Consider the following 25721-nt stretch of genomic DNA (forward strand, 5'->3'; position numbering starts at 1 on the left):
AGCCCTCGCTGTCCTCCAGTTCCCTGTGCTCTTTTCCACTCCTGCTGGGCACGTGCCAAAACCTCAGCACCATGCTTACGTCGCAGTGTTTTATATGCTGCTTTTAGGTACTTCTGGCATTGGCGACCCATTTTCCTATCGTCCCTCACTCCTTATTCGTCTGCCCCACATCCGTCTTCTTCTCCACTCCTCCTTTCTCCGCCTTCCTCCTCTCCTTCTCTACTCCCACTCGACCCAGGCCTCGGTCTGAAGGGGCCGTATGAGTAAGAGGTGGAGATGACGTCAGGAGCAGCGGTATTTGGGTGGGAGGGAAGTACATGATCGTTGCAAGCCCGACACAACAACTGGTGGCTCCCAGACAGGTTTACAGTGAACATTACCGTCATCTTACACTTCTGGAGCTTGCGACCAGGGGCTTGTTTCTGTCTTTTAGCAGTGTAAGTTGATTTTGGCATGGCCTTGTAATATAAGGACGTTTCATCGATGTTGTAGATCTGGTCCCTGGTGTACTGTCCCTCTTCAATAATCGTTTTAAATATTGCAGGATAGTCTCTCGCGGCCAGCTTATCGGAAGAGGCACGTTCACCAGACAATTTCACGTAACGGAGTTCCTTGCGCTTGAGAAAACGGTCCAGCCATCCAGCCGATGCCCTGAACGGTTTTTCCACTTTTAACCTTCGAGATGCAGCCTTGTAAAAGAGCTGGGCTTGGTTCCGAATAAATCTTCCATTCAGTGGAACACCTTCCTTTTCTTTCCGCATTATGAAGGTGGCAAGATAGCGCTCCATTAATATCATAGCATGATTTCCCACCCTCGAACGGCAGTCTAGGTCAGAGGCACCGTACGTCTTCACTACAGCCTTTATGGCTTCACGGTTCTTCCACACAGTTCTCACTGTAGATTCAGCCAGTCCCAGGGTTCTCCCGATAGCCGTGTTTTCCTGACCCTCCTCCTTCATCGTAACGATCTTTAACTTGGTGGCGTGCATCAGAAGTTTCTTAACTCTTGGGGTTGGAGCCATGGTGCGGCGAAGTACAGGCAGCACAAAAAACACCACACGTTGTACACGACAGGTTAGCTGTAGAGAGCGGATCCGCACAGTGCACGAGCCGGGACTGTTATGGCGTGCCCGCTCCCTTGTACCCCAAGCTGCGCAGTAGAATGCCCGGGAATTTCTCCACATCAACATGACGACACATGACGTGCTCTGTGGGGGGTGGTGGCGCACTAGTAGAAAATGGCATTTTTGAGCCACTCCTTGCCTCTGCCTCGCGTTCTGTGTGGTAAACTCGCGCATTAAAGGGTTTTTGGTTATGATTTTTGGTCACTCATGCACAAGGCGAATCGCGCACTGCGGTGACGCGCACTGTGCGAGCCCACTGTATTTGATGGGTAATGAGCCAGTCACAAAAGCGAGAGACGAGAGAGATTTGGGAGTGCTGGTTTAGGATAGTTTGTCACTGAAAAACACATTAACAAGACAGTTAGATAGACATATAATCCCTTGACTAACTTAAGAATAGCATTTCATTACATGGATGAGGAGATGATGAAAAAATAATAATAGCCATGATCTGCCCCAGGTTGGAATATGTGGTAGTAGTATGGTCCCCACATAAAAAGAAAGATATAAACAAGATTGAAAGAATATAAATAACAGCAACCAAGATCGTCCTTAGCCTGGCAGATCTGTTGTACAGAGAGAGGCTGGAAAAGCTGGATCTGCCTTCCTTAGAAGGAAGGTGAGAGGGGCGAGATGATTGCATTGTTCAGGGCTATGATAGGAGCAGATGAACTTGACAGAAAAGATCTGTTTGTACTAGATGGGAAAGTAATAAAAGAGGACATTGAATGAAACTGAAAAAGCCAAGTTGCTTGAAGGATATCAAGAAATATAGTTTACCATATAGATGCATAGACTTGTGGAATAGCCTGGACAAAGAGATCATCCGGTGTAAAAACTTATATGAGTTCAAAGCAGAATTTGACTTATTAAGAAACAGAGACAGGACCCAACAAGCATAGCTCATTTCCCGTATATCACAACTCGGTAAATACAAGTAGGTAAATACACACACACACACACACACACACAGGCGAGACAAGCTGGGGTGGGGGAGGGTGGAGGGATGGAGAGGGAGACAACTATGGCTGGTGGAGGGAGACATGCCTGGAAGTGCTGAGTGTAGTGGGGGATGGAGAGGGACCTAGGGGAGGGGAAGGAGAAGAGATGGGATGGAGGGAAAACCGGGAGAGCCCCGTGCATTACCACACATGCATTCAGACACGTTCGTTTCAAGCCTAGTGGGGGTCGAGTGTTCGGACAAGCAAATCGACAGCCATTCAGACTGTGGGAGTGGTCCTCCATTTCTTTTGTTTTGTCTAACGAATCATCGTGTAGCAGTGCACCGGATCTGAGGGTTTGCCCGTGTATTTGAGGTAAAGTGTCTGATGGGCCCATAGTGTTCCAATAGGTCCATATGATTTTTTCCACTTACCGGATGGAATCCGATATGTATGATGGCTTGTCCACGAGACGTCAAAGTGTACTTTAACCCCCTGGGGTATGCAGTTCTTCAGCCTCGACTACCCTCTAGGATGCAAAAACAGGCCTATTTTTTTACTTTCTCAAAGGTTAAAAGTTTTATACCCGATTTATAGAGCTTGAATTTACACACCTGAAAACGGAAACCCCACCCTCCTAGACCCAATAGTTACTGAGCTGTAGCCCATCAAAGTTGATAATAGTTACCCGTCACAGCCCTGGCGAGAAAGAAAATACACTGCTCGCACCTGTTTTCTTCACAAAAATACATACCAAAATCACCAAAATCAGTTTTTTTTGGTGTGTGTAGATGTTATAACCATTGTAATGTGCATAGAAAAAAGTAAAATGGTGACAAACCCCCCAGTAAATATGATAAATAGTAAAAATTATTCTCGCCTCCTCTCCTCTCCCCACACCACCAATCCCCCCCCTCCCCTTCCCTTCCCTTCCTTACCCTCCCCTCCCCTCCCCTTCCTTACCCTCCCCTCCCCTCCTCTTTTCCCCTCCCCTCCCCCTTTCCCCTCCCCTCCTCTCCCCTCCCCCTTTCCCCTCCCCCTCCCCTCCCTGCGGAGCTGTCAAATCTAGCTAAGGAAAATGGTCATGAACCCCGCGTAATAAAAATATGATAAATAGTAAAAATTATCCTCCCCTCCTCTCCCCTCCCCATACCTCCAGCCCCCTCCCTCCCCTCCCCTCCCCTCCCCTCCCCTCCCCTCCCCTTCCCCCTCCCTCCTCCTCTACCCTCCGAGCTGTCAAATCTAGCTAGGGAAAATAAAATTTCATTTTTGAGTTGGTTTCGAATAAAGATAGCTTAAATAATTGTGGCATGCATATCTGTATGCAAAGACATGAATAAATTACAGGTAATGATTCAGAAACATGCCCCATAAAGCATAAAAAAATAAGCAAAATATTCGAGGCCGGGGAGGTAAAGATACTGCATGCTAGGGGGTGGGGGTGGGGGGTGGTGATGGGAGGTGGTAAGGCCAGGAGGGGGTATATGGGGATGCAGGGATGGCAGGCGACCACCACCAGACACAAAAGAAGGGCCCCAGTGGAGTACAGGGACATGGAGGGAGGGTAGGGGGGAAATACCCTCCCCTTAGATGACTTGGGGGTGGACATGGGGGGATCCACGTGGGAGGGGGGGATGCATGAGGAGGGTGTGGGAGGGGTGGTGGTGGTGGTAAGAATGGTGGGAGGTAGGGTAGTAACATGGTAGTGGGGTAGAGGGACATGGTGGGGGGTACATCCCCCACTGCCTGAGTACAGGCCTGGGTTCCCCCTCTGGTGTGTCCAACACTTAGATCTGATTGGTTAGAAGCCATCTACATCACAGCCAGGGTGGAGCCAGCTGCTGCTAGTTTTTTGTGGATGTTGCACAATTGGCGTTGCTCCTCCTTTCAAGAAATTGCGCAAAAAGCTCGATCGACGAGCTTAGGACGTCAGGCGTTAAATCCAATATACAATCTAGTGGGGTACAATAAAGAAAGGGTGTACTGTACTGCATATGGGTTTGGCCTGTGTTTCTTGTTTCAATAAGCAGTAAAGAACAATTATTGGCCCTCATTTCAATACCTGGTTTCAGTATTTAACAAATTTGTGTGGTAGGTTGCTGGATGCACCCTCTGTACCAGACCTTGGGTTGGTATAAAAAAAAAGAAAAATGTCGGGTAGGGTCAAGGGGTCAGTTATATCCGAAGTCAGGAATAAAATTGGTCAGTTAAAGCGAGGTCTCTCTGTATATGAGTGATATCACAGTTCTTGAAGTGGTAAAAGTTTGAATGTTTGTAGAGTGCATGGAAGAACTGTTGCTTTATTCTTTTTTATTGGTAGTAGTAGTAGTAATAGTAGTAGTAAACTGTAGTTATGTGTTAACCCTTTCTGTTCAGAGGCTACATTTTAATCTTGTTTTCATCATTAAGTTTTAGCTTGTGGGAGACCTAGTACTCATGGAGGTAATTGTTAGAAAAGTCTCCCAGAAGCTGAATGATATAATTTGTACTGTAGATAGCTTGAATTATTTATTAACCCCCTCTTGCATGATGATGTGAAATGAGTCAAAGCAGTGTTAGTCTGAAGAGGAACCTATGACGCACTTGTCAGAGTTGGTCTGAGGGGATGCTGATTAGGCAGTTTTGGACAAAAATATTCACCAGAAATTAAGTTTTAGCATGAAGTGTATCAATCTATGCTGCATCATAGGGGAGTGTGTCTATATCAATGCCAACACTCACAAATGCAGTAATCTCTCCAAGATCTGACGCAATAGAGCCCAGGCAACGTCCGGGACTTGATCTTGTCCGGGACTTGGGAAAAATGTCCCTGGACAGGTACTTACAGACTCCAACCCAACCTAACTTTGAAAACCACCTAAATAACTCCCTACAGGACATACACAGCACCTATTTAAGACCCTGTTCACTCAATTAAGGGACAAAAACCATAAAATAAATGAAAAGGAACCAGAGAATGAGTAATTAGACGTGAGTAAGGAAAATATTTAGCAGTGTACAGGGTACTTATGACACGTCCGTGGCCATTACGAAGATTAACCCGCCTCTTTGTGGCTCTGACAGTGGTGAAGGTGCACTTGAAGCACGTACAGTAATCCAGTGTTGCGCTACACTTAATCCTTTGTACTGTGAATTGTAATTGTTTAACACTGCACATTTTTTTCTTACTTGCACCATGCCAGTTGCAGCACGCCAGTTTTTCACTCTGCACTAAATCCTTTGCATTCTGAATTCTGATTTCTTAACACTGCACAACACTTTAAATTCCCATGTGGTCTAGTGGCGAGATATTGCAGTTTAGTCACCGTTTATTCACAAAAATGAGCATGTGGGCAGCCATGCCGATGAGTGTGCAGTCATGACGGTAGGTAGGTGGGAAATGAGGAGGATGCAGGGCCTCTCTAGTGGTCGTCGCCAGAACTACGTGCCACAACACAGCTGTTCATCACCATGCGGTAAATTTAGAGTAGGGATGAATACCATTTGTGTGTGTGTGTGTGTGTGTGTGTGTGTGTGTGTGTGTGTGTGTGTGTGTGTGTGTGTGTGTGTGTGTGTGTGTGTTGTCTTAAAAGACTTTGTATAAACTTGTAGAGAAGTTATATATATATTTGACTTGTGGACAAGCAGTTGTTATAAGTGAGTAGATTTGTAAGTAGATAATCTTCGTTCCCATTTGTCATGCAATGACAGGAGAGGTAAAGATGAGTATGGGACTATTTTTATTTGTCTTGGAAATATTAACAAAGTCTCTCACACACGAGTGAAGTATAAAGTAGAGTCCCGCTAGCTACCTCCCTGTCTCGCTCTCGCTCTCTCTTCCATGTTGCTAAGCCCTTCTCCCTACTACCTGCCTGTTCTGTGGCCCCTCTCCTTCTGCCTCTGCTTCCTAAATTCTGGTGTAGCAGGGTTCGTGTTATGTGTGTTACACTGTGGTTGGAAAGTTCCAGAAACCTGTGTGTGAGTATGTGTGCATGTGTGTGTATGGTCACGAGGCGCTGTCGTGTGCCTATAAAGCATTCCTTGAGTTAAGAGTGTGTAAGCATGTTTAGCATTGCTCGATTCTCGCAGACACAATACCTTCTCATCATCTGACTTCCTGCTTCTATCTGTCTCTCTATCAATCTATTTATCTATTTATCTGTTATGATTTGTAATTATAATATGGAGACCTGACGTGTGTGTGTGTGTGTGTGTGTGTGTGTGTATGTGTGTGTCAGTTGTCTGGATATCTTAGGGAATAACCCGAGACTTGGACTAACGGACCCAAGCCCAAAATGTCTGGGACTTTGGGTGGTCGGGTCTTGGGCATCTGGGTCTTAACCCGTTAACTGCAATATACAGCCTGGGCTGTTCAGAGTGCAACTGCTCAATACAGCCCTGGCTGCGCAGGTGAATTTCGAATATAATGCCATGGTGACCAAGGCCGACCCATGCAAGCATGTTTGAGCCTTCAAAACCGAAACCAAAAAAGAAAAAGTAAACGAAAACCATACATTCCAATTGGGAATCAGACACTTCGATGTTCATCCATGGCTTTACAAAGGTAAATATTAAGCTGATATTTCGTTACTATATACTTTGGCATGTGTTCTCTCAATTTCTAAGACAAAATTTGGCCTTTGGGAAATTTCATTTTTACCCCTATGTCTGCGCACCATGGACACCTCCAAAAAACTGCGATGCGCAGTTAACGGGTTAAAGGGATTACTGTTGGCTTTCTTTCGGCTTTTGGTGGGGGAGGGGGGGTGAAGGGTGCGCACATGCAATTTTTGGCAATTTACTTGAAATCTATTGGTTGTATCAAAATTCATGAGGCACCACATGAAAGCTCATGAAATTCTGCAGATAGACATATGCATAGCTCTTGCATGGTGCAGCCAAATGTTGCAGTAGGATTTTGGGAAGTTACTTTCACTGTGGAAACACATTTTTCTCACAACATTTCAGTACTTTAACTGTACTTTTACTCATCAGTTTTGTGTGTTTTTATTAGCTTATCATAGAGTATAAACATCAGCAAAAATGGTGGTATACAATTTATACCAATGCAGACATATCTCAACTTATGATCATTCAAGATCCGAGTATTTTAACCCGTCACGTCCCGAGCACTTTCGCACCTCCGACACCCCCCAGTCCTGAGCATTTTTGGAAATTTTATTTTTTTGGCTAAAACCTCCGCTTTTGGTGAGAAACATCGAAAATTCATAGAGAAATCACTCACCTGAGGTTTAAAATACTCGATACAGGTAGGAGTACCTTCTTACCTTACAGGGTTTTCTATCAGGCTGGCTGTAAAGAAAACGAGTTCTATGGGAGGATAACTATTCCACACCACTCATAAACGGTATTTATTCATTTATTTGGTACGAATTTATATGTAGTACGAGAGTATGTTGGTTTTCAAACAGTAATATAGGCATTATAAGCATTGTTTCACTCACTAACTCATCACCATTCCTGACCTTCCTTTGCCACATTACCTGATCATCATTTCTGACTGTTTCTTCCTTTTTGCTATGTAAACTTTGTCCTCCACATTGTCATCGATTGGGGAATCACTCTGGCCCTGAATGTCTTTATTGGCCAGGTCACTGGTAACAGGTGAATTGCCGAGACATTGGGGGGGGGGAGAGGTTATGCGGTGTAAGGCATTGTCCCTGCCTGGCATCTTGTAGAGGAATAGAGGAAGGTGTCCCGTGTATACGTACGAAAAATCACGCGTGAAAATTGAAAATTGTGCAAATTAGGGACCTTGCAATTGCACGACGTACCAGTACGTCGACGGGACTGGCAAATGCAAAATGTTGCAACGTACCTATACGTCGACGGAACGTCTCGGGTTAAAGATGCAGACATGAAAAAAATAACAACATACCTCAGCTTACGAGCATTCAAGATCCAAGTATTTCAAAGATGCAAACATGAAAAAAATACAACATACCTCAACTTACGAGCATTCAAGATCCAAGCATTTCACCAATGCAAAAATGAAAAAAATAACGAACATTTCACAGGTACGAACATAACCATGAAAAACTAATTTAGCTTGTAGTGGCCCGTTGCGACCGCTTTTGAATGTGGCGGGTGACAGTAGTTGCGAGGCTAGGTGGCAATGTGGGTGCTAGGAGGCTAACCCGCCATCTTTTGTTTTTGTTTTGTTCACCTGGAGGAGAGAGGATTGCTGCTCGTTGTGCTTTTATTACTTTCACTCCTTTTAATATGGCTGATAAATGCAAGTGTGTAGATAGTGGTGCTTCTGGCTCATCTGGGAAGCGACGTGCCATCTCTATGGAACAAAATCTCGAAATAATAAAGCATGTTGAATGAGGTGAAAAATTAGTGCAGTGGCGGATTCATTTGGGATGAACAGATGCTGTGGGGACAATTGTTAAGGATAAGGAGCGTCTTAAGCATGTGAAGGGTGCTGTGTTCTTGATGTCCTCCTCTCACTTCCTGCAAGTCCTGCTGTGTCTGCCCTCAGGTGAGCTACAGTAATGTTTATAAAATAAGATAACGTTGTTATCACTGATGTCCGATGTATATTTACAACTAACAAAACAAAATGAAATGCTTGCCACACCACATCTTCGCAGGTGGCAAACGTTCCATTTTCTTTTGTCAGTTGTAAATAGGCATCGGACAATAGCAGGAACAAAGTTGTGTCTTATACCGTATATTTTTCTTGTGTATTTCTTGTGTTAATTTACACATTTATATTTCATAATACAATAAACTGCTTAAGAACATTTAAAACCCTACTGACAGATCAGTGAATAGTACAGTGTTTTTTATGTTGTACATGTAGTACTGATTTTCATTTTGCGAAAAAAATCAACTTGCGAACGGCCTCTTGGAACCAATTATGTTCGTAAATTGAGGTATGCCTGTATCTTTATCTCTTTTCTATCGCTATATCAATGGTCACTGCTCCTCTGAACTGTCTGCTTGCATCCCTCCTCCTCTACGACAGGTGTGTGACACCCGTCTAGCAACAAACTCTCATCCCTTTTCTGTCCAACTCTCTAATGGAAGAGTTAACTGTTACTCCCAGTCCTTCAGTTATGTGACAGGTCAGCTCTGGAACTGTCTCCCTCTGTCTGTATTTCCTACTTCCTGTGATCTCCAGTCTTTCAAACGCAGTGTGTTCAGGCATCTTGAAATGAATGGATCTTGAATTTGGCTTTCTTATGTATTGTTTTTGTTTTTTCCTTGGAAGGAATGGTTTGTGGGCTCCTGGCCTTTGCTTCCTTGTTTCGTGCATAAAAAAAAAAAAAAAAAAAAAGTTCTAGGGCAAGTAAAATCCATGGGAATGTTTTCCTTTGTGCGTGCGTCCAGGTTGCCTCCGTAGCTTTTTCACTGATCATGTTACACAAACTTACAGAAAACTTTAGATGCTTGAAGGGGTTAATGACATTACCTGTGCCAAATGGGAGAAACTTATAGATTATCACAGTGCTTTATTTTATGGAACTGTCTCTGTGATTCAGACCTAAACTTAACAAAAACTATCTTCCAGTTCTTCACACCTCGGCCAGCTTAGCGCTAAATGAGAACTGGGACCCATGTGTCAGAGATGACATGGAGATGATGCTCAACAAAATAGTGCCTGAGGTATGTTCGCATGTTGCTTATTATCAAGTCATTTAATTCATTAGCCATCCATTCTGCCTGTCCAGTATTAACTTTATACTTATACATCAGGCTTCATTATCCATCTGTTTCATTATCCTGTTATATAGCTAGTTGTCCTGACATCAAGATACAGGTAGACATTTAGCACAGCTTGCCAAATGAAGCCTATGGCTGTTTTATAGTTTTATTGTGTGCATTTGCATCAAGTTCTAGCTATTTCATGATTGATATTAGGAATACTGTTGATTGATAGACTTTTTCATTATTTTCATGCAGTTACTATCAGGGTTAAATTATATATGAATCCTACTGTAGATATGGTTTAATATATGGTATAGACTTGGCATACTTTTTTTTTTTTTTTTTTTTTTTTTTTTTTTTTTTTTTTTTAGATATGTACTTGATATATGCTGTAAATGCAGTTCATGTTCAGATACAGTAGTGTGTACTTGAATAGCTGTCTTTTTTGTTTTGAGCTGTTGAAAAATCTAAGCAAAATTTTAGAGTTCAGTACTTTCTCCTGGAGCATCTTTTATTCCACTCCAATTCAGTCTTCAGTACCTTCTTCTGGAGCACCTTTTTTTCCCACTCCTTTAGTCTCCAGTACCTTCTCCTGGAGCATCTTTTTTCCACTCCTTCCCTTCTCATCCACCCCTTCTTCCTGCCCATCTTTTATTTGTAAACTACAGCACTTATAGAGTTACTGAGACGACTGGGCACCACAAAAGGATCGGTGTCTTTCTCTTGCCTTCCCATTAGACCCACCGACGGAGCTTTGTAGGTGCAGCTGGATATCACAGTAATGGTAAATTCCCCTCTAATCCCCAGTGAACTGTGCAAAAATATGCCATTAAACTTAGAACTTGTATGTACTTAATGGCTTGATTAGTTCATAGATAATTTTGCATGCTAGACAGTATGATGTATTATATATTTTTTGTTATTCAAAACAAAAAGGGTGCTGGATTTAGCCCTGTTTTGGTGAATCATTTTTTTATAGACCAGTTCTTTCTCCCCTTTCTCCTGCCCTGTTCCCCATCCAGTGATATCTACTTCCCATCTCCTTCCAGACCATCATCTCCCATCCCTTATTTTTGCCTCTGCCCACCCTGCATAGTAAATCTTCATAGTATTTTTATTTTTAGATTTTTTTTTAACATAGACTTCCATTTGTTTTTTTTCCAGGGGATGCAATATCGACATTCCTGTGAAGGCCCCGATGATATGGTAAACAGTTTTTCCAATTTTGCACATAATAATACCCATAACAAATGCAACTTTTCCTTTTCTTAAAATTTGTGAGCATCTTAACAAGAAGGGGCTGCATTTTACTCATATATTTATGTATTTCCTATGCAAAAATTTTTGAAAATTTATTAAATTATGCAAAATTTTTCAGTTTCAGATAATTTTTGCAAATAATTTACCAGATAATCTTTATACAGGGTATATATTACGGTTTACCTAGTTTCAACATTTAAATGGTGTATGATCTTCAGCACGAGTCTTAAGCTTTGATAAAGCAATTTGTACTGTCTTTCAGAAAATATAATTATGACTACTAAAATCAAAGCTGGTATGATACCAGTACATATGTATATAACTGGCACAATATATGCTGGTAGTAGATGTATAGTACAGTATTAAGTATTGCCAGTATATCTGAATTCATTTGCTCAGAATGTCAGTTTTGTTACCTGTGTGGGATTATTAGCTCATCCGTGCTATGCATTTATTTGTAGTTTGTAATGGAAAATAGTGGGAATTTCTTAGAGTAGGAACTTGTGTTAATTTTACAATAATTTTATGACACCATTCAATATTTTTCAGCATAACTTAGTGTCCAAATATTCTTTATCTTAATTATATAGCTGCTGGCTGTCTGTATAGCAAGCTGTTAGTAAAGACTTGTAGAACAGTTAATAGCAGACAATTAAAGCCAATAGTGTATTTCATCAGGAACAGTATCTTACATTAAAATCCTTGATTTACCCACTGGGTTGGGGAGATTCAAAGCAAGGTTCTTTGATCTCCGACATGAAAACAAAATTATTCATTGTCATATTTTTTGTTTTTAGCTCCAAAGCAACAGAGAAAGTATGCAATGAAGCAATGATTGATAACTGAAATGATAGAGCTGCTTTTGGAAAGCAGTGAATATAGCATTGCTTGGCCTTGCCACCCAGGCTTCAGTAAACCCCACAGACCAATCACTCTCCTGGTCACTCTGTACCCAGCAGTCCTCTGTGCCTAGTGCCTATACTCTAGTACATGTTATTGGGTACATTATGTAATCATATGTTATCTGCTAAATGCCCAAAAGTGTCAGACTTTAATCAGTACTGTAGTTATGTAGGTGGTGATAAAAGTCGTATAAAAGTAGAGTAGCCAGTTACATGTTAGAACCAGTTGAAATTTCCCATAAGCTTATTTGAGCATGATAACTTGATTTGTGATTATAGTATTACATGATGGGTCTGCCAACAGTTATGTGTGGCTTATGCAAGCCCATAGTGGATTGTGTGTGTGTGTGTGTGTGTGTGTGTGTGTGTGTGTGTGTGTTTGTAAATACCATGATCTCAGCTATCCGGCATAATTTGGTTAACTCCCATGCCAGATATTGCGTAGGTACCCCCAATCAGCCATCCATTCGGCGTTGAGCCGGATAATGTGTTACCACCCTCGGCTGTTTGTCTTGACTGTCTGTCCTAAAAACTTTTCAGTAATATTACCCTTGAGTAAAAGATTAAAATCAGGCATAAAATACAATACAGTATTGATACAGTATATATAGTATGGTAATACAGTACATAGTGTAGCCATAATCATACTGTACTCGCTTAGAATTGGCATCAGTGGAGGGTAGGTACGCATAGATACGTCCTCACTATACAGTAATCAGAGCACAAGGGCACAGAACATGAGGAGCCACAAGGCTAGTCACAGCATTCCAGCAATGAGTGAGGCATGGGAGGCCACAGAATAAGTCACAACACTAGGGGCTAGCCACTTCATGGGTCACAAATGTAGAGCACTCAGATACACCCTCACTGTACAGCATCCATGAGAGAGACTGAGGAAGTGATGGTAGGCTTGGTGTATTGGATGAGCTGCTCCCACAATGCATTGTGATTGGCTTGCGCATTGCAGGGTCTACCCATGCGCCAATTGGGCCCCATGTCTGAGCCAGATGATACATCTTGCTGCCGGAAAGTGCATAGTACCACCATTTGCTTCCAGTTTCTGAGCTGAATATTGCCTAATTTTGCTGGATATTGTTATAATAGAGCCGAGCAAAAAACGCCACATATTGTGTTGGGCCAGGTATTGCGACAACGGATAATTGATTACTGTATGTACAGTGAAGTCTCAATTATCCGTTGTAATTCAGCCAAGCCCTATGCCGAATGAAGTGAAACTCTGGATGCTGCATATTCATCTTAGCATTCAGCTTTGAGCTGGATATTGTGATTCATCGTCTCAGCCCTCTGTCCCAAAAACTTTCCCTTGAGTAAAAGATGAAAACTGAGCATATAAAAAAATACAGTAATGACTTAATCCCATGTGGTCTAGTGGCGAATGACTTCGCCAAAATTACTCCAGCTCCATCACCTCAGTCTCGTTTTCTGCCATAGGTGCTGGGATAGTTAGTGGAGGTAGAGTGGCAGAGGGTGTCAGGTGGAGCTCCAATGAGGCCTCCAACTGAGGCGAGACCTTAGTGGAAACACCGCAGTCGATGAGGCTGATGGTGGTGCCATGGCTGAAGTGAAGAAAAAGTGGTCGTGGTGGTGCCTGGCCGGGGTGAACGATGGGCTGGGGTGACAGAGGCCAGTATGAGGAGGTCAAAGGCTGGGGCAACAGAGGATGACGCACGGAGGTTGAGGGCTGTGATGATGAAGTGGCAAGCATCTCTGGATGGAAAAAGGACATGATGGAGGATTGTCTGGGGATCCCTCTCAACTCATTCTCACAGTCCTGTCGCAGGTCCATGGCCATGGCATCGGTAAAGATAGGCTGTCGATTAGGATGCTCGCAGTAATCGAGAAGGATGTCTGCTGCATGAAGAACCTGCTGGAGCCTCAAGATTTCTGCCAATTTGTTGTCATCCTCTTCCTCATCTCCTTCATCCTTGGTGCCTCCTGCAGTCATGGACTCCACAATTTCCCGGTTGGACAGAGTCTGTTACCCAGGGTCTCCCTCATCCACTTCCAGCCAATTGTGGATTGTGTTCTCAGTCACATGTTCTGCAGCTTCCATACACTGGATAGAGTTCTGAGCTTCAAAGCCGATAAAGTAAAAAATGGTCTCTTCACCCTTGAGGATCTAGTTCCAACCATGCTCAAGCATCAGTGCTGAGAGTTTCTTCCAAGCTTGCACCTAGTTGTAGATTGCAGAATTGAGGTTGGTCAAGGTTCCCTCCCCCCTACTGCCCATGCCTTGGGCTGCCCCCCTCCTCCTTCTCTAGCACAATCATCACGTCTTCCATAAACCTCTTCAGGTACAGGTGCTTCGTTGCTGCGATAATACCCTGGTCCATAGGTTGCAAGATTGAGGTCAAATTAGGGGGCAAGAGCATGACCCTATTATGACCTCCTTCTTCAACCAGCTCCATCTCAGAAAGATGAACAACAACATTGTCAAGTGCAGTACAGCCTTCACTTGGTCATGTGCAAGGCCAAGATTTTTCATTTGATAAAGATAATCTCCTTCACAGGATGATTGTAGAACCAGTCATTGAAGATCTTGGCTGTAAACCAAGCCTTTAGCATGTGGAAATAAATCACTGGGAGATATCCATTTACCCCTGGAGACAGCATGGCTGTTTGGCGTGCTTCACTACAACAGGTTTCAGATGATAGGAGCCTGTTGCGTTGGCATAACACGAAACAGAGACGTGCTGTTTGCTCGCCTTGTGCGAGGTAACAACTTCTTCTCATTAGCCAAGGTTTTAATCGGGACAGACCTGATGACCAGATCAGTTTCATCAGCGTTATAAACCTGATTGAGACATAGCCCTTCTTTGTCAATCAAAAGCATGGTGTGAAACTCATCAGTTTCTTCCATTCTGCATCCAATGCTTCACCATAGATAATCATGTTTGACAGCCCATGTCGAAGTTTGAACTGAGTCAGCTGACCTTCAGATGCCTTGAAATCTGTGATACCCAGTTGCTTAGTGAACTTGGTGGCTGCAGCCTTCAGCTCAGTGGGATGCACAATCACGCCACTGGCATGCTGTTGTCGGAACTGCTGCTGACAGGCCTGGTTGAGTTCACCAAAGCGTGGCTTGGCCATCATCTTGCTTTTGTGCCATCGCACAGTCTCACGATGTTCACCCTCCAAGATCATCTTAATGGAGTACAGGCATACCCTGGTTAACAATGCATTTGGTTAAATAAAAACCCATCACTAGGCAAAGTATCGTATCTTGGGGTAGATTTAACCTGTGGGATGTGTTTTTGAGCCTTGGGTTTCCCCCTCAACCAAGTCCTAAACCAGTGATAACTGCTCATTGGCCACACACAAAAAATTCCGTGGCCAAGTATTCCACCGGAAATTGGTTATATTGGTATAAATGGTGTACCATCATCTGCACTGGTGTTTATGTTATAAGCAAATAAAAATACAGAAAAATTGTGAGTAAAAGCACAGAAATGCAGAGAGAATTTAGTGTTCAAGAGTAAAACTTACCTTCATATTACTTCCCACCATCCTAGTGTAAAATTTTTGCTAGCACCTTCCAAGAGTTAAGCACATGTCTAGATGCCGAATTTCATGATATTTGTCTTAGTCACTTCGGAATTTCCATATGACCAATAGACAATCAATCAATCAATCATTTCCTGTGGCACCCTCGGGGATGCATAGGGCCTCGATGAACTCACACCACCACATCCTATCTTGTGCTAACTCCTCAAGATCTCCCCAACACTCATCTCCAGCTTCCTGTCTCATTGTCCTCACCCACGTCTCTTTTGGCCTTCCTCTACCTCTCCTACCAAGTGCCACCCACCCTGGTGTACCTCGTACTATTCCCTGTCTCCTATACACATGTCCTAGCCACTTCCATCGTGAGAATCTAACATATTCATCGATCGGCTGCACTCCCGTTATTTCTCTAATTCTACTATTTGGTATCCTTTCCCACCACTTAACTCCTAATATTCTTCTAAGTGCTTTATTTTCAAACACCAAGAATTTATTTTCCATAGTCACTGTGCTGTACCAAGACTCGTGTCCATAAATTAAGATACTCCTAACCATTACCTTATAAAGTTTGATTTTTGTATGCACAGAGAAATTGTTATTATTCCAAATATTTTTAAGCATTCCCATTGCCTGGTTAGCCTTCTTTAACCTTTCCTCGAATTCAAAGTTCAAAGAACCATCCTTGGCTAAATAAGTACCTAAATATTTAAACCTATCAACTTGCTTTACAACCATACCTCCAATTACACATTCCTGCGCATTTTCCATATTCATATTGATTATTTCAGTTTTTCCACAATTAATAACCAAACCCACCTTGCGACCTTCACTCACCAAACAGTCCAACACTCTCTGCATCTCTTCTGGCCCATGACAAATCAAAACTATATCATCTGCATAATCTAAATCCAAAAGTTTCCTGTTCTCTCCCCAAAGTATACCTGCACCGGTTTCTGTTCCAACGCGTTTCATAATGTAATCAATGACCAATATAAATAGTAAAGGCGATAGAACACCACCTTGAATTACTCCGGACTTGACTTCAAACGAATCACTCAGACAACCATCAACCATCACTTTACAAAATGTGTCCTCATGCATGTTCATAATGACCCTCACAAACCAATAGTATTAGAATAAATCACAAAAAAATTTAGAAACACACAATTCAGTTCTATCATCGCAAAAGAGAGGAGGGACTTAGGGAGTGAGGGGGAGCTTGGAGGATATGGAGGAGGGACGGGGGGGGAGAAACATGGCTGTGGGCAGGATTTTCACCATTCTGTCAGGCTTTTACCGTACATTTACTTGTGGTTTGTGGTCTGTTTGACGCCTGGTGGCCATTCGGTGACAAAACTCCCGGTGACCAGGGAACTTTGGACGTTCAGTAGAGAGACGGACGGTCACTGTCACCGAACATGTACTCGTAGCTTGTGGTCTGTGTTTGATGGTGGCAACTTAGCCTGGTGGCCGCATGACTTTGGACATTTGGTAGGGATGGGTACGGACGTTTAGACACTACTTGCGGTTTACCGTTGTATTGCTCAGGTGCTGGAGGTTTGCTGTGAGTGATCGGACCAGCCCACGACTTTGTTCAGTACAGGGATAGACAGACATTTTAGCTCAGGTTATGGGTTATGGCCCATTTTCTGCTCACGACTAGAGTCCAGCAGCCGCGATACTGAATGTTTGAACATGTTGGCTGGCCGGCCGAAGCCCTCGGGGACTTTTACATCTGGATAATAGCAAGTAAATTCGGATAATAGTTTAATTGAGCCATGGTCCAGTATCTGGACAATGAACAGGTCCGGACACTGCACATCAGGATAAATGAGGGATTACTGTAATGTATTACTGTAACTGTGCGTTATTTCTTCCTACCATTTTTATCTTTCACTCCCCGACCAACTTTGTTAACACCCTGTCTAACTCTCTTTACCTCTTTCCAAAACATTTTCTTACATTCCCTCCACTTTACATTCAAATTCCATCCAGTTCCATATCCACACTCCTCTTACTCTCACTTACTAATCTTTCTCCACTCTCTTCCTCTCAACTTATAACTCTTTCTTCCGTCTCACAACTTCTTCCATGCCCCTGTTTCTCATCCACTCACTATATGCGTTCTTCTTTTGTGCCACAGCCTGTCTCACCTCTTCATTCCACCATGCTGTTCCCTGCACCCCCTTTTGTCTTCTCTTCACCCCACACACCACCTCACATGCTGCACAGATTTCTTCTGTGAATATCTTGCACACACATTCCACGTCCCCAGCCTGCTGCAATCCATATTTACCCAATCGCTTCACCACTTCTGTCTTATAGTCTGCCTCATTTCCATCCTCTTGTAACCTTTCCACCCTCCTTGTGTGCACTATTTCCTCCTGTCCTTCCGTTCTTCTATTTCTTCATTTCATTTGGACCCTGATTCTCCCCACCACCAAGTGGTGGTCAGAAAGTCCACTCCCCCAGCCTCTATATTCCCTTGCATCCATTACACACCTTCTCATCCTATCATTCACACATACACAATCATTCATTGCCTTCCATTCATTCAGTTCACCTCCCACCTTTCTCATCACTCGCCACATATACCTGTGGATCATTTTATGCCTGAAGAGGGTATTGGCTATCACCAACCCCTTTCCGGCACAAATGTCCACTAACACACTGCCATTCTCATCCATCTCTGCAGGCACACCCCACTCACCAACTACTCCATCCACCTTTACATTCCCCACTTTTCCATTCATATCTTCAATCAAAAACAGATCTCGTTCCTTTCAGACTTTTCCATACACACTTCCACATTTGTCCAGAACTCTTCTCTCACTCTGCTTGCATGATCTTGCATTGGCTCATACACACACACAATCACACACATTTGTGATCCAACTTCCAGTCTTACCCACACAATCCTTGTGCCAACTGATCCATGTTCTATTATGTACATATATATATATATATATATATATATATATATATATATATATATATATATATATATATATACACACACACACACACACACACACACACACACACACACACACACACACAGTAAAACCTCACTAGAACGGACTAATTGGTGCCTAAGCCATTCCAAAAAAAAGGGATACTCCGATAAAAGAGACATATGGACTTCTCCTTGCTAAGATATAGTGCCCTCACACAGTGAACAGGTTTATGGGCAGCAGACGAGCTCTTTCACTGTGAATTCGTTCACTGTGAACAACATATCTTATGGGAAAAGTAGCATATGAGTGGCACCGTTCCCTCAAAGTCCACTTTTTGAGTCATAGAGACGTTCTAAAGGGCATATTTCAAACACGTACAGTTCAGATATATAGAATATAAAACATATGGTTATTTGCCTTAAATGGAGCAGATGGTGGCCCAGATTGGCTTGAATACAGGTGGTTCCGAGGCAGGGAGATACACTTAGTTTGTCCCCTCCACATCTCCTTCCACTCCCTCGTTCCCGTCACGAGTCTTCCCCTGACCACTTGACTGAACCACTTCCCCACGTGCCTCTACTTCATTCGCCTTTCCCATAAAACCTTCAAAGTCCAAAGATGACACCACTGACATCACATCATCATTGTCTTTCCCAGGATGTGTAGCAGGTGATGTAGAGGCAACTGGTTCCTGTTGTTCTTGAGTTCGGTAGTAGCATGTGATGAGTGTTTGTTTTCTTCTATTGACTTCCGTATTGTGCCTTTCAATGTAATGATGAAAAGTGGTCTCTACTCCACTGAGCACTTCCTATGTCCTAAGGTAGCTGGTTTCAATTGCCTTGGCTCCTTCTCTCAAAACATACACTGCCAGAATGTTATTGATCTTAAGCAAATAGACAGGCAAATCTTCATCCTCCATTGGTTTCTGCTCAAAACTTTGCTCAGATCTGGCCTCTTGTGCAGCATCTACTGGGGGGGGGGGTGTCTTTCAAAATGGGAGATAGTGGTTATGGCCTACTCTTTTCCCGATTTCGTTCACTTGGGGTTCAACTCGTTCATTATGGTTTTGTGGCCCTGATTACCCCCTGCTCGTTCATTAGGCAAATTGCTTACTCTGAATATGTTCACTGTACGAGGTCACTGTATTTTCATACAGGAAAAACGTCATGGCCACCATCCTGCTTCACTGCACCAGTTCCGTCTAACGTGGAGAAATATTCCATTTGCCTGTTAACGTTTCTCAAACGCCACTATAAATAAGTTATTGCATAACACAGTATAATTTTAGCAAGGCTTAGACTTGATATAGGCCATATATAACACACACAAGAAATTTTCATACATGAAAAGCATCATGGCCACCATCCTGTTTCACCCCAACAGTTACTTCTAACTCGTGGCAATATCCCATTTCCTGCTTAACTTTTCTGAAATGCCACAGTAAATAATTTATTGCATAACAGTAAAATTTAAGCAAGGTTTGGACACAATAAAACTCATAAGTAATGAAAAAATATGTTTTGTTATGTAACTATTCTGTCTCACTTGGCTCACCCTACTTCCCCATCCCCCCCATCCTGTCAAGTGTTTATCATCAATCAGCACCTGGTGAAGTATCCTTCAGAGCAAAGGCTTCAAAATCATTACCTATTATCTTCAGAGTCATCATCAAGGAACAGTGAATCCTCGTCCTCATTGTCTTCTTTGGCAGCAGCTGAATCATGGATGAGAACAAGGTGTAGCTTGTACCTTGCATGCTGTGGTGTACTTAATTTTAAGCACTTTTCAAATACTGTACCATACACATTATACACCTTATTATTTATGATCTTACAAACTAAAGATGTTCACACTGTCTGTATATTTCATTTTTCACTTATCACCCTTGAGCAGTATATCAGGGACATCCGGGGAAATGATGTGGGTCAGACTGAGGCAGAACACGGGGGACAATAGTGACGCCATCAGCCCACCACCAACTGACACACAAACACACAAACTGCGCACTGAGTGATTAATGCTTGATGTCTAGAATTATGTTAATATTAATATTAATGCAGACCCTTTCCTAATTTTTTAGCATTTAGAAAATACTTTATTGGTTCAGCGTGATTTTAAACTTTTCAAATACTGTACACTTTATGCACCTTATTATTTACAGTCTTACAAACTAAAGATGTTCATCCATCCATCCATCATCCACTCCTACGTTGCCCCACGAGGAGTGTAGGAGCCTGGGGCTAGGCAGTTGGTCCTGACATTTAAGAAAGATGAGAGTGACCAGCCTCACTCATCCCTGAGTGGCATTACGTGAGCAATAAACCCCAACCATCCCTTGGATATAAACCTTCACTGGCTCAATCCGATTGGAGCACAATAATTACCCACTAAACCACCAGGTGCCAAAATTTGGTTATATGGTTACTACCCAGCATAGTAAATACTTTCCTGGTGTACAGGAAACCATTTGGCTTGTCACTCAGTGTAGAGTCACCCATAGGCAGAAGAAAGAGGAAAGAATGAAGGAATGAAAGACAGAAGAGGGAGTGTAAAGTCACCCGTAAGCAGAAGGACGAGGAAAGAATGAAGGAAAGAAAGATAGAAGAAGATGGAAGGAAAGAAGGATGGAGGAGAGGACAGGGCAGACACCCAAGAGCAGCACTACATTGAGTGAGTGGATGGTGAGTGCCCCCAGATGTTCACTTTGTATATTTCACTTATTACTCGGCACTCTCGAGCGGTATATCAGGGACTTCCAGGGAAATGGTGTGGGGGGAAAATGATGGGGGTCAGACTGAGGCTGAGCATGCGGGGACAGTAGTAACGTCGCCATCCTGCCACCAACTGACGCACAAACACACAAACCGTGCGGACATTAAGGCCGCCCTGGTCTGGAGTAAGGCAGTCTGGACCGGTTCTAGCTGTCCAGAGTTTTCCTGATATATAAGGAACTATTCTGGTCGGTACCTTGACCCCGAAAAAGCAAATTCCTGTTTACTGTAATCTGTTATGAAAACTCACCAATCACAATGGAGTTAGGGCAGTTTCGGACCAGGTTGGAGTATAAAGGGTAGGAAGCATACGTATTATGACCAGTTGCACCCATTTATTGGACATTGTTCATTATACCTGGCAGAAGTCCTTTGACCTTTGTAGTGTCTGTTAAATTCGATATCCAATCTCTCGAGGTTTGTTAAATATAAGGGCTATCATATATATATATATATATATATATATATATATATATATATATATTTATATATATATATTTTTTTTTTTTTTTTTTTAATGCGAGGAAGAAGGAACCAAAGGCCATGAGCCCGCAGTAACAGTTCCCTCCAAGAGAAAAACAAAATACAATAGAGAGCCAAATTCAAGATCCGATCATTTTGAGATGCCTGGACACACTGCGTTTGAAAGACTGGAGATCATAGGCAGGAGGAAATACAGACAGAGGGAGACAGTTCCAGAGCTGACCTGTTGCATGAATGAAAGACTGGGAGTAACGGTTAACTCTTGCATTAGAGAGTTGGACAGAAAAGGGATGAGAGTTTGCTGCCAGACGGGTGCTACGCGCCCGTCGTAGAGGTGGAGGAATGCAAGCAGACAGTTCAGAGGAGCAGTGACCATTAAAGTAGCGATAGAAAAGAGATAAAGATGCAACAGTGCGGCGAAGAGACAGAGGTTGAAGGGAGTCAGTAAGAGGAGGAGAGTTAATGAGACGAAAAGCCTTTGACTCCACCCTATTGAGAAGAGCTGTATGTGGGGAGCCTCCCCACACATGAGAGTTGTACTCCACACAGGGGCGGATAAAACCCCTGTATAGAGTCAACAATTGTGCAGGGGTAAAGAAAGAGCGGAGTCGGCTTAGCACACCCAATCTCTTGGAAGCAGATTTTACAAGAGATGCAATATGATCTTTCCAAGATAAGTCCCGAGTAAATGAAACCCCAAGCATGTTCAAGGATGATGCAGGATTAATCTGAATATTATTAAACATTAGTGGGTATACCTGTGGAAGATTTTGTCGGGTTGATAGGTGTAAGAACTGAGTCTTAGAAGCATTAAAGACAACCATATTATTTTTACCCCAGTCAGAGATATGAGCCAAGTCAGACATTAGGTGTGCCATAGCCTCATCCCTTGTTTCTTGAAGTAACTGTTGAGATGGGCGTTGCGGGAACCGAATGGAAAGGTGAAGGGTGGAGTCATCAGCGTATGAGTGGATAGAGTTAGATGTACAGCTTAGAAGATCATTGATGAATAAAAGGAAGAGAGTTGGTGATAGGACAGAGCCCTGAGGAACACCACTGTTGATAGATCTAGGAGAAGAACGATGGCCGTCTACGACAGCAGCTATAGAACGACCAGAAAGGAAGCTAGCGATGAAGGTACAGATAGAAGGATAGAAACCGTAGGAGGGCAGTTTGGAAATTAAAGATTTATGCCAGACTCGATCGAAAGCCTTTGAGATGTCAAGTGCAATGGCAAAGCTTTCGCCAAAGTCCCGAAAGGAGGATGACCAGGAGTCTGAAAGGTAGGTGAGAAGATCGCCAGTGGAGCGTCCCTGACGGAACCCATACTGACGATCGGAAAGAAGGTTGTGATAGGAAAGATGCCTTAAAATTTTTTTATTAAGAATTGACTCGAAAACTTTTGAAATACAGGACGTTAAAGCAATTGGACGATAGTTGGAGGGTTGGGAGTGGTCACCCTTCTTTGGGACTGGCTGAATGAGAGCAAACTTCCAGCAAGAAGGAAAGGTACAAGTTGACAGACAAAGGCGAAATAGTTTGCCTAGGCAGGGTGTAAGCACAGAAGCACAGTTTTTGAGAACAACAGGAGGGACCTCATCAGGCCCATATGCCTTGTTAGTACTGAGGCCAGTAATGGCAGAAAATACATCAACTGAAGACATTTTAATGTCAGCCATGAGGAAGTCAGAGGGGGGAAGTGATGGAGGAACAGCACCGGAATCGTCTAAGGTGGAATTGGAGGAGAAAGTCTGTGCGAAGAGATCTGCTTTATCAGTAGAAGAAATAGCTACAGAACCATCAGAGTAGAAAAGAGGAGGGAAGGATGATGAGGTAAAGTTGTTCGAAAGATTTTTGGCAAGGTGCCAGAAGGAGTGGGAAGAATTCGAGTTGGAGAGTTGAGAGCATTTAGTATGGATGAAATTATTTTTAGTAGAGCGAAGAACAGACTTAGCACGATTCCGGGCAGAAACGTAAAGATTATGTGATTCAGGGGTGGGTTGGCTCCGGTACCTTTTGTAGGCCTTCTCCTTGTTGCGGACAGCATTAGAACAAGCGTGATTAAACCAAGGCTTTCTTGCGTTAGTCAAAGGATATGAGAAAGGAATGTATGCTTCCATGCCCGAGAGAATAACCTCCGTAATGCGCAAGGCACACTCAGATGGCTCACGGCCATGGAAGCAATAATCATTCCAGGGAAAATCAAAGAAGTACTGCCTGAGGGCCTCCCAGTCCGCAGCTCCAAAATGCCAGAGACGATGTTTCCCTGGAGGGTCCGCAGGCCGTACTGGAGCGATAGGACAGGTTAAGGTAATAAGGTTGTGATCGGAGGAGCCCAACGGAGAGAAAAGATTAACAGAGTAAGCTGAAGGATTAGTTGTGAGGAAGAGGTCAAGTATGTTGGAGCTCTCTCCAAGGCGGTCAGGGATACGGGTAGGGTGCTGTACAAGCTGCTCTAGGTCATTAAGGATAGAAAAGATGTAGGCTTGTTCACCAGGTGGATCCGTGAAAGGAGAGGAGAGCCAAAGGTGGTGGTGAACATTGAAATCTCCAAGAATGGAGATTTCAGAGAAAGGAGAAATGGACAGAATGTGTTCCATCGTAGAAGTAAGATAGTCGAAGAATTTTTGATAGTCAGTAGAATTAGGGGATAAGTAAACAGCACAGATATATTTAGTCAGAGAATGACAGGAAAGCCGAAGCCAGAGAGTGGAGAATTCAGAAGAATCAAGTTCAGGAACACGAGAGCAAGATAAGTCGTTGCGTATGTATACACAACAGCCACCTTTGGCTTTGAAATGAGTATAGAGAAAGTAGGAGGATACAGAAAAGGGTTTGCTGTCAGTTGCCTCAGACAGCTGAGTCTCCGTTAGAAAAAGAAGGTGAGGTTTAGAGGAGGAGAGGTGGTGCTCAACAGAGCGAAAGTTAGATGAAAGGCCGCGAATGTTGCAGAAATGAAGAAGAAGAGAGTCAGACAGTGGTATATATATATATATATATATATATATATATATATATATATATATATATATATACAGTAAAAGTCCAATATTTCGACATCCAATTCCCCGGCAAATCTGACATTTCGGCAGTTTTGAGAAATAGTCCCATTTACGAAAATCTCCGATCGTTCGGCAGATTCTCCGATTTTTTTCGTCAGTCTTGAAATTCTCCATGAGGCTCGCCAACTAGCTACCTGCCTTTACCCGCCTTAGTGAGTGAGATAGTGAAAGTGATGGAACGAGTCTACCACTGCCATGAAGCTCAGAGGCTAGCTCTTTCTCCTATAGCATAAAGAGAGGACAAACATGTAGTGAGTCTAGCATGGGAAAGAGAATCTGTTTCGCCATTCTTCCGCCATTCTTCCGAGTTGTTGCCGTGCTGCTGCCGACTTCTCTTGATTCTTCTGTGTGCTTTGTGAACTTCGTACCGAAATACGTCTGAAATTACTATTCGAGTGTGCTATAAGCACCGTAACATCAGACAGGAGCTTTGTAACACCTGAGTGGACCAGCCGTGTGTTGTGAACATTATAAACATCTGCGTGCTTTGAAAATGGCCTCCATGTGTGGAAAGTTAACTGGTGTTAGCAAGAAGCGTACACATAAGATGTGGACTTCTTCCAGCAGTAGCAGACTCCAATCAACCCCTTCTATTGTACATATGTAAATAAGGAACCTACTATAAGTTTAGGTAAGTGCATGTGAACTTGTAGGCCTACTGTACCATTACATTTATATACAGTATGTTCACTAATTTCTTTATTTTTCATATTCATGTATAGTACAGAGATAGCCCGATTATCCGGGCTATATGGTGTTAAGGGGTGCCTGATTAATCCGAAAGCACAATTAATCCGGCGTAAACACAAGTACTGTACTGTTAGACTGATTTATTTACCGGTAAATGTACACTTAAGTACCAGAAAGACCTTTCCAGTTCAATGTATATTCCTCCAGCTTGTTTCAGTATTTTTCAGACTATATTCAGTTCGGTAAATCACGTTTTCTTACTGAAAGATTTCCTCCCTGTTATTATCGTCACGTTCTAAAGCTGTACCTACGATTGTTTCCAGCACAATGGACGAAACTCATCGTACTCA

The 25721-nt window shown here is 43.0% G+C and overlaps 1 protein-coding gene across 1 annotated transcript in view; it reads left to right on the forward strand.

Annotated features, from left to right (window-relative positions):
* LOC145391411 (UPF0047 protein YjbQ) overlaps positions 1-25721 on the forward strand; it is a 429434-nt gene that overhangs the window by 98917 nt on the left and 304796 nt on the right. The window contains exons 2-3 of the mRNA XM_080266018.1: positions 9585-9679; positions 10886-10927. Coding sequence (XP_080122144.1) covers positions 9585-9679; positions 10886-10927 — 137 coding nt within the window. The remainder of the gene's footprint in view (positions 1-9584; positions 9680-10885; positions 10928-25721) is intronic.

The sequence above is a fragment of the Coenobita brevimanus genome, chromosome 18, assembly GCF_032717465.1.
Source record: "Coenobita brevimanus isolate Jiangsu-jjx chromosome 18, ASM3271746v2, whole genome shotgun sequence".
Lineage (NCBI taxonomy): Eukaryota > Metazoa > Arthropoda > Malacostraca > Decapoda > Coenobitidae > Coenobita > Coenobita brevimanus.